Source organism: Eschscholzia californica, unplaced genomic scaffold (assembly GCF_041429995.1).
Source record: "Eschscholzia californica isolate CP2 unplaced genomic scaffold, dmEscCali1.0.p SCAF_3, whole genome shotgun sequence".
NCBI classification, from domain to species: Eukaryota; Viridiplantae; Streptophyta; class Magnoliopsida; order Ranunculales; family Papaveraceae; genus Eschscholzia; species Eschscholzia californica.
Window position 1 is genome coordinate 32195693 of NW_028238420.1, and position 10517 is coordinate 32206209.

The window sequence follows — 10517 nt, forward strand, 5'->3', positions numbered from 1 at the left end:
CTTTCTTAGTCTAACAACAACATTTTTGTCGTCTCCGACTATAGCAATCAGCTCAGCTGGTAGCCTTTGTAAATCAATTTCCTGCTCATCAGGCGGCCCACTCTTAGCAAGGAAGTCAGCTGCCATGTTCACCTCTCGAACCACATGCTTAATAGTGCATTCTTGAAAACATGTCCAAAGTGCTTTAATCTTCAGCCACATATATCACACTAGCCAAGGGGGCTGACTATCAAAATTAGAGAGGAGAGAGCAAACTGCTTTCGAGTTACTAGCAATCAGCACTCGACCATAGTTTGCCTTGGCTGCTAACCTAAGGCCTAACAACTCCTTGGAGTTCATGAAGCAAAATAGAACTTCTAGACGCTGGAATCAGCCAAACTATGGTATAGGATTGTGATATAGGATTGCCCTCCTATATCATTTCTCTTATTTCACTTTATCTGTCCAATTATCACCCAATTGTGATTTTTTTTTTTCTTCTGAGAACCCAATTGTGATGTTAGCAGAGTGAGAAATTAGTTGAACATTAGGAGGTGTATAGTTCTATCATGTAAAATCTATTTTATCATTATTTTAGTTCAACCACACACTGGAAATTTGTCTTCCACGAGGAGACCGATCAATCTCTTACGTGAGTTTCACGTGTTCATAACTGCTCAAATTATAACAACAACTAAATTAAGAAACAAATTTATTCTATTACAAAGCACAAACGATGTTCTAATTTCCTCAACTAAAAAAAAAAAACCAGTTCTAATAACGATTCAAAGATTAAACACTAGCTTAAAATAAATTTAACATCAACTTAAAATGATAAGTAGTGCAATTTAAGCGACCCATTAATGCTATTTTTGGGTTTTCCTATATTAACGGATCAATATCATTGCAGATCGAGAAGCTCTTTCAACCATCAGTAACTTATCAGCACTCTTTCTTGTATGAATTCCATTAACTGTTGATGTATGTATGGTCATGATCTCCAAGCATGTGCATTGTTGTAGCAAGTGCTCAAGCATCCCAAATTCATTTTCTTCCCCTCTGTATTGCTCTACTATAACCTCTTTCAGACTTGTCTTCAAGCATCGAATGGGAAATATACTACTATTCCTCCATAATGCTTTTGGCCTTAAAGGAGTTTCTAAATCACACTAAATAACAAAAAGGAAATTTCGGTACTCCATTAGAAAATATCACACGAAATAAGAGAAGAAACGACAAATATAACCAAACATTTACGATATCTATATATGTATATTACTAACAAGACTAGAGAGATTTGATAAAAGTTTCTTATCCATGCATTAATACCCGCCGATTTTTTTTCATCCTCAAACGACATCAGAATATCCATGCATTAATACCAGCCCCTTTTGTAATACTAGGGCAACATGACTTAAAAATGCGGAATCAAACATTCTCAAAAAGCAATTAACTCTAGGTTAGAGATCAACCCGTAGCCTGGCCAAAAACCTTTTCGACATAATTAGCTAAAAGTTTCATTACCGTTTAAAACGCGTGAAACAAACATATACAAATAAATTAATAGAACAATGTAGTGGTAGTGGTAGGAGTAGTACTCACATATAAGGTTTGGATACGTTCGGTTTGAATTGAAAGTTTCTCCAAAGACGGACAACTCCTGAGAAGAAACACGATACCTTCGACTTCATGTGTATGTAGGTCTGTTTTTAAGATCAGATGCTTAACTCCGGAAAGGGGAGGTTTGAGACTGATTGGTTCCTCCCCATTTGGTACAACCTATAGAAAGTTCAGAGATTAAAAACATCGATCGAGTACTCATTCATATAAGGGTATTGGTTACTTCTACGAAAATTAATTATTTGAAACATAAGATAAAAAAAGGATACTCCATAGCTAGGCATTCAGAAGGTAATATATACCTGAGTGACGAAATTGCATACTGTTAAAACCTTAGTAGACTCAAGTGCTCGGAGAGTATTGCACACCTCTTCTCCTCCAAAGCCAAAGTCTTCGTCTGTAAGGTGTCCGAATTGAAGTTCGGCTTTCTCCAAATTAGTGAACTTTTCCAACCCAAATGGTGAATAGTATCCACGGAACGTAAAGTATTTCAGAGATTCAACAAACACATTCATTCCATATTCAAGTGGAGTACAATCATCTATCTCCAAACTTGTTAAATTTTGACAATTATTATACCCAATATTCAATTCATTAATATTCCTACATTTCTTGAGTACAAGAATCTCAAGAAATGGGCAACTTGAAATCAACTTTTGAAATGATGAAGATGGTAATGAAATCCAACCCAAGTAAAGTTTCTTGATAGTAGAAAGATTTTGAAACGACGAGATTACGACATTACAAGCAAACAGTTTGAGTGATTCAAAATGTTCGTATTGATAAACAAAATTCGGAAGATCGAACTTCGAAAACTTAGGATCATTTGGTTCAGGAGAATCCCATGTTTCTTTAGAAAAATCTAAAGATAACTCTTTCACCTTAGAATCAATAGCATATTTTATCCATTTTTCAACTTCTAACTCAAAGTCTTGAGGATCTGAAAATGAGAGATGAAATTTTTGTAAATCTTTTTTGTTTCTTTGCAAGAGTAAATTATTGATGGAATCAACAAAACATTGTCTCTGGGTTTTCTTGTTTTGGGTTGTTGGTATTGATGAAGATGAAGATCCATCAGTACTTTGATCAGTAATTGTTTCAGAGGAACAATTAACAACCAGAGAAAATTCATCAACTTCAATACGATTTTCATAAGAAGCCATGGTTGATTTCAAGAAACTAGTGAGAAAATGAGAGAAAATGTGTATATATTTATAGAAGAGAAAGAAACCCTAGAAATATGATCAGTACTGATTCCAAGAGACGTTTGTAATGGTTACAACTCATGAGGGGGGGAATAAAAAGGGAAAAACAAAGGAATCGTTGTGTCTTTTTGAAGGTATCGGTTAGATTCTGGTGCCTATGTAAGGATCTGACAAGATAAGTGAGTGTAAGAGTCAACTGGGTGCCAAGTCATTTTCTCTTAAAATCAGCCATAAAAAAATAGCTACATTTGTAATGGTTAAAGAATAACTCATGCAATAATAAATTGGGTGCTTCTAAAGGCACCAAGCCAAAAGGGTGTTAGCATCCATCTCTAAAGGCACCAGGCCCAACTGCTCATTTCTCTGTTAGCACCGTTCAACTATGTAGGCACCAGTCAAAGCCAGCTTAACCCTAACACCTCCATCCGTTTATCACAAAATCAAACAAAATCTATCGGACGGACTGAACCAGTCCGAGCCTTAAGAGAACCAAACAGATCCGTTGATCCGGGACTTAAGAGGACCAAACGGATCAGCTGATCCGGGACTTAAGAGGACCAAACGGATCAGCTGATCCGGGACCTAGGAGGACCAAACGGATCAGCTGATCCGGGACCTAGGAGTACCAAACGGATCAGCTGATCCGGGACATAAGAGGGCCAAACGGATCAGCTGATCCGGGGCTTAAAAAACATCCCAATCCTCACTCTCTTTCTCGTGAACTCGACCATGGCCAACTCCTATGCTACTTCTCGCAAGGTTTTCTTCATCTTTCTATCTCTAAAAACCCTTATTCTCATCTCTCTCTCTACCTTTCTGAATCTTGCAATCTTTCTTCTACATTTACAAAGGGGATATAGAAGGAATGAAGATGAACATGAGAAGGAAGCGGAGAGAAGATGAGTTTATTTTGTGGATGAAATTTGGTGAAGAAGGAAGAGAGAGTGGACCCATTCTTTTCAATTTTGTGTATTTACTAACAGGAATATAAAGTAAATAAGAAAAAATGAATTTTTTTTACTTACACTATCTAGATGAGCACACATGATTTTTGTTTTGGAAAAAAAATGAATTGGTATTCTTTTTATTTTGGAAGAAGAAGATGGAAGAAGCAAATGAAGGTGAATGTCACCCACATTAAAAACCGGTGCTTATAGAGAACTCGGGTCAATGGCTATTGACCCGAGTCAATAAAATTTCCGGATGCTAACAGCCTTTCGGCCGGTGCCTTTAGAAGCACCCTAATAAATTATAAGATCTTTTGAAGTGCCTTTGTATGGATTTGACAAGATCTTAGTAATCAAGAGCCAAGTCATTTTCTCTTAAAGTGAGATTTATTTTCTAAGATTCCCTTTTCAATACCCAATTTTCATATATTCAGAATCAGTGGCATTTTATTTAAGCCTGTCAACTTTAAGAAATGATTGTTTCATTTCCCTTTTTGAATTAGGAAAATAGTAGACTTCCCGACCACTCTCCCGGGTGAATCCCGGCCGGGTGAGGTGGCAGATCCGGATTTAGAGAGAAAGTTTTCACTTTCTCTCTCTAAATCTGGACCGGCCACCTCAGCCGGCCGGGATTCACCCGGGAAAGTGGCCGAGAAGTCTATCATGACTGTTTGAATTAACCTTTCATGCCTATTTTCAAAGGGTGGTGAGGTCTCATTCGTTCAGGCAAACAATTTCATACTTGTTGAAGATGATGAAAGAGAATGCTTCTCGTTTGTCATATTTAACAAATCCCAATGATAAAAAAGAAACGAGAATGTGACTTTTGTCATTCCTGATTAATAAGAGGTCAAAGGCAACCAATTCTTGTGAATTAGAAAAGTGACGACTTTTAGTGAGAACAGATATATTTTTTTCAATGCCTTGTTCTAACGTGTCATATTAATTCCTTTTTTTAGGACCTCCACAAATCATGCTTCTACTTCTTTTCACGGATTTAATCAATTTGGTAACCTAAAATTGTGCCTTATTGAGAACCCTTTGAGCATATGATAGGTTTAGATTTGTCTTAATTACAAAATCCATGTATATATTTTGTTAATTCTTCAAATCTATTTCTGAGTGGAGTTTCCTTTTCTGTGTATTGTGATAATCTCTACCATATTTTTGGAGGGAACACCGAGTTTTTGTTACGCAAGATTAGTAATTAGTAGTTGTCTTAATTGTGTACTGCAAAATAAATGTCGGCTCTGCTAAATACGTAAATATAGTACACACTTTATAGTCTTTTTATAACGTTGAGATAAAGATAATTGAAGAGTCTTCTTTGATTCTGGACAAGTCATCATTGCTTGATTTATCTTACACGAGTCATACCATATAGTTTATCACTTAAGAAAAAGAATGGCTAAGGGCGACCCTTTAGAAAAACAAAATATAAAACTTGGAGTACAACTTTTTAAATGGAAGCAGTGACTTTTACAAAAAAAAAAATTAGGGAATTTTTTTTTTAATCTTCCTCATTTCTTCCCATCTCCGACCACCACCTCCATTTTTTTCCCGCTCTCTCTCCATCTCTCAGACTGAACCCCTGGGCTTCAACTAGAGGGAGGGAGATCCAAGAGAAATAGAGAGATCCGAGTGCCAGAGGTGGTCGGAGGTGCCAAGATGAGGTGGTCAGAAGAGATGAGAGAGAAATCTGAAAAAAAATATACATATAAAGGTTGGTAATGGGTAGTTTATTGACGTCTCTTACGACGCCAAAAATATGGTGGTGGGAGATTTGAGGAGAACAAATCAAAAGGTTTATAAAGAAAAATTCATCAAAAAATTTGTCCCACATAAACTATTTTTGTTTCTCCATAGTGGTGGCCGATCGTAATCTACACTTGACATCTAAAATATTTTAAACTTTCTTTAATGTCTCGTTGAAGGTATGCTTTAGATTATTCTTTTTTAAATGATAAGCGGTGTACGGGCAGACTAGTTACAATAAGTCAAAATACCAAAAAATAAACAAGCAAAAACAAATTCACTCAGTAGTAACTACATTAGCCACACCCTTTCCTCATTCTCATTGTCTCTCGAGTATCCATAAGAACTATATTCTTCAATTCTTCTGGCAAGTTACAAACGTCCAGATGGGTTTCACCAACTCCTAACTTCAATTTTGAAAGATAGTCGGCTGCTTGGTTCGCTTCTCTGTATACATGTATTACTCGAAAGCTTCTGAATCTTTCCTTCAATTTCTTACCTTTCGTCCACAATCTCCTTGCTTTCCACGGTAATACATGGCCGGCCTTCGTAAGCAAGGTCACGGTGTTTATTAAATCAAGTCTAATGTCAATACGGAGAACTTCTAAGTTGGCTATAATTCGTAACCCCAATTCGACTCCCTGTAGTTCGTGAATGAATATGGTTTGTGGCTCTACTTGTGTCGAGGTTGATCCTAGGATGTCTCCTCTCGAATTGCGAAGTATAGGACCAAAACCCGCACCATCAGCATTAAGAGCCCCATCAGAGTTAAGTTCCATCGGTTCAGTACCGACACTTACTTTCATGTACACCATCAACATTTATTCTCAATTGTATCTTTAATTAGGACGATTACTCCTTCACGCTTTAGATCTTTCTTTGCACTTGGCACTCAAAAATTTAGTATCTCATTGTCCAATTGAAAAATGTTGTTAATCACTAAATCAAGGTATTCAATCATTTATATCAGTTGAATGAATAAATGAGCTCTCATGTAGTGGTGGCCAACGGGTCGTATCGGCACAAAAACGGAACGACACAACCCGTTTATAAGGCAACACGCACGGCACGGAACGTCGCGTGCCGTGTCGTGTCGACCCGTCACGGGTCAAGCGGGCCGTGGCGAGTCTAGGATTTTAAGCTCCCGGGCCCGTCAACCATGGCTTGTTAGGAATGAAAACACGACACGCCACGGCCCGTGACGTTCCTAACCCGCCACGGCACGCTAACCCGTTAGAAACGGGTACTTAATTTACAAAATATTATTGTTATTTTGTTGAAAGTAGTTGTTAATTGATCAAATTTAATAGTTAATTAAGTAATAAAATAAACATAGATTCTAAAGTTTAAACAAAGATCACGACGTTTGACTTGAAAATTATTTAGTGCTTTCGTTTGTTACGTTTGGCAACAACTGGCCCATTAACTACGACCTGGCACGGAAACGGATGGGACCGCCACGGAAACGACATGGCAACGGTTGGGTCGTTGCCATGGGCGTTTCTGTGTCAAGACCTTGTAGTCTACGCACGGCACGACACGGCTCAAAGTTGTGCCTGTCGTGGTCGTGGCGTGTCTAACACACCACGACTGTCAAACGGGTTGTGCCGCCACGACACGGCCCGTTGGCCACCACTACTCTCATGTCTCATAAGATGTCCTTAAGGGTCAAATAGAAACTCTTCCCAGATATCTGCCGGATATAATTATTAGAGGGTTTAACTAAATGTCAAAATAATATTAAAAATGAGTAGAAATAAACAAAACATTTCATAATTATTATTCATGTCAAAAAATATACAAATACTAAAAAAGTCTTTTGTCATTTTTGTTACTAAATTTTTTTTAAATTTAAATCTAACTTTTTCTTGTGACGTCGGATTTTTATGGAATTAATGTTAAATAATTTGATTTACGATGGATAACCACCACAGTTTGTAACTCTCACCGCCATAAGTTCTCATCATTACTTTGTATTCAAGCACTATTATTGGGTGACTCTCTATTGGTTATGTAACTCATCAAGAGGCCTATATAAAGAGGTTCTTTGCTAGTGAGTAAGATGTATCTAAGTACCAAAGTAGAGAAACTCTCTACAAACATAAGAATACAAATCTAGTTTCACTATGACTTGGTTTATATTTCCATTATCTTACTTCTTCTCTCTTTTATTTTTGACAACACGTTATCAACACGAATTGCTCTATGATTAAAGGAAAGAAGAAATTATCCACCTCCTTGAGCAAAATATAAACAAATAAAATATTTCTTATTATTCATATTTGTCTTTAACTATTGATTTTGTTGTATATTCAAATTTTCTTATTATTTCTATTTGTCTTTAACCATTGATTTTATGTTTGTTGAGACATAATATACTATATCAAAATGATATAAGAATTAATTAGATGATAATGATGAAAGGTTAGTATTGCAAAAGGTATTTGGATATTTCTTTGTTGTATATACAAATTTTTCTTATTTTTCCTATTTGGCTTTGACCATTGATTTTATGTTTGTTGAGACATGATATACAATATCAAAATGATATAAGAATTCACTAGATGATAATGATGAAAGGATTTGTATTGCAAACTAATATGAATATCAATGCAATCTATTCAATAGTAAAGCCAAGGTAAGTTATGCCTCAAAAATAAATTGGTATTACTCTCAATAATAAGGATTTGTTAATGAAGATTTTTCCTAAGAGGGAATTTAACCATCAGAGTTTGGTTAAGATCAAATTAAAGAATCTATTTGTATATGACACTACTAAACCTGAATTTGATGTATATACTTCTTAAAATCTAGACAATCTAAAATAATCACTAGAGTAAACAATCTCCAAGGATGAAGTAGTTAGTTCTTGAATTTTCAGTAGGAGCTACAATTTCAGTTTATAATGTCTCTCTCTCTCTCTCTCTCTCTCTCTCTCTCTCTCTCTCTCTCTCTCTCTCTCTCTCTCTTCCTCTCTAAAAGAGCAACAATAATGACTCAGTGTATCAATCTTTACCTACTCCAAATTCAAGAATCCGAAAACTAGTCTTTTTTCCTCAGCCATTGAATTCGGGTATAGAGTAAAACCCTATTTAAATTAGAATATTTATAAGTAAAACCTTAATCAAATTCAAGAATCATATCATGATCATCCGACAATCTTCCTGATAAATCACTATTCCTCCCTATTGATGAAAAACTACAAGAATCAAATCTTTCCTTTCTTCAACTCTTACTCCCACCATTCTGTAATTACCGTTTCGTTGATTTCCCAGAGATGATGATAAATCCTAACAACAAGCCCTAAGTCATCCTTCTTCAATCCGTTTTCTCTCTCTGGCCAGTTTTTCTCATTTTCTTCTCTCTCAATCGAGCTTCAACCTTGCAAAGGTTTGCCCTTACCCGACTTTCTCTCCCTGCTTTACTCTGAGATGGGAGACAAAAAAAGGGCTGAAGTTGAACATTCAAGGACATAAATTGAATAAACCATATTTTATTGTCTCTTTCCAAGGGATAACGGAGATGATTTTTGGTCTGAGCTGGCGTGTCACGTTAGAATCGGGATCGAGTCGGGCGTTAGGTCGGGCCAAGAAGCAACTCTCTTTTAGTGAAGACATTCAATTTTTTTCAATTATTTATTCTAATATGTCATTGATTTAATTTTTTCTAACTTTCTCAAATCATATTATGACTTTTTATCACAGAAACAATCCATTTCGAAATCCTTAACTTATAAAAAATAGTTGTCTTAAGTGTCGTTAGGGTATATGATATGTTTAGATTTGCATTTATTTACAAAATCATTGTATATGTTTTGGTAATTATATTGGTAGTCGGATCTATTTCCAAATGACTTTCCTTTTTGTGTATAGTTTGATACTTAAATTTACACCATATGTTCGGAGGAAGGTACTAGTTTTTGTTGCGTATAGTTAATAATTTTCTTTAATTGTGTAAACCAAATTGTTAGAGATTTGATAAATACTTAAACATAGTAAAGTTCTTTGTAGTCGTTATATAGAGTTGATCGAGATAAAGAGAACTGAAGAGTCAACATCGAATTCGGGATAAGTCGTCATAATCTTTCTTTCATCATTGCATGTTTTATTTTGAATGGCATATCATATTTCTGACCAGTTGGGACAAATAAACTTGGCCGCGACTTTGGAACATAAATAAAAATCTTTGGGACATAAAGACTTCGGTCAACTATATTTGACTTAGGGTGCATATTCGGTTTGAGTCAAAAAAAATTAATTTTAATATTTTTGTCCCTAATATTCATCTCCTTTATCTCTTCCCCTCTCTCTTGCTTATTCTCTCATAATCGTTCTCTCATCCTCTTCCTTGAGAAAACGATTCTTAGGCCTCATTAAACCACATGATTATGACTGAAACTCTTTTAAATGGGATGAGAGTGTCATGATTTGGTCTTCTTCTTCAAATCAAGATTTCTCCTCCAACTACCCAAATATTTCATCTGATACCCACCACCTCCAACCATCCCCACCCCCTCCTTCCTCCTTGTTATCGAACACCTAGTGACCACAACAACAACTATTAATACTGAAAGAGGTGTGGGGGACACCATCGTAGACCCCTTGTGGATTGGAAGTATTGTTTCTCGTTGATTATAATATTGAAATTCTGAAAGATGGAGAAGTCACACGACATAGTTAGGAGATAAAATTCTCCCTGTAATGCGAAAGGAGGATATAGCCTGTTGTAAAAAACCTCAATTGATCTTGTCATAAGCCTTTTACATGTCAATTTTTAAAGCAAATGAACTTTTTCTAACTCTGGAGAGTTTTATTGAGTGTAAACATTCTTATACATTGGTCAGACCCGTGTCTGAGGGGGGGGGGGGGGGGGGGGCAGGGCGTCCGCCCTGGGCCCCCACCTCAGAGAGGCCAACTTATGAAAATCAGGCTCAAGTTATGTATAATTTGCATTGTACATATTAACATGATTAGTTAGCTAGCTATGCTGGTAGAGTTTATATGTTTTCAAA

At 36.1% G+C, this 10517-nt stretch overlaps 1 protein-coding gene across 1 annotated transcript; it reads right to left on the bottom strand.

Annotated features, from left to right (window-relative positions):
• Positions 1-653: 653 nt before the first annotated feature.
• LOC147549574 (putative F-box/LRR-repeat protein At5g54820) lies at positions 654-2828 on the bottom strand. The gene is made up of 3 exons (XM_086669746.1): positions 1902-2828; positions 1582-1758; positions 654-1148 (listed from the first exon to the last, which is right to left on the bottom strand). Exons 1-3 carry the CDS (start codon positions 2760-2762, stop codon positions 867-869), a joined length of 1320 nt encoding a protein of 439 aa, XP_086525872.1. The 5' UTR covers positions 2763-2828; the 3' UTR covers positions 654-866.
• Between the last annotated feature and the right edge of the window lie 7689 nt (positions 2829-10517).

Coding starts and splice junctions, on each gene's coding strand:
- LOC147549574 (XM_086669746.1), bottom strand. CDS start 2,762: ATGGCTTCTTATGAAAATCGTATTGAAGTTGATGAATTTTCTCTGGTT. Junction 1,759..1,901: donor TATGCAATTTCGTCACTCAG/GTATATATTACC, acceptor AACTTTCTATAG/GTTGTACCAAATGGGGAGGA. Junction 1,149..1,581: donor AACGTATCCAAACCTTATAT/GTGAGTACTACT, acceptor TTTGTTATTTAG/TGTGATTTAGAAACTCCTTT.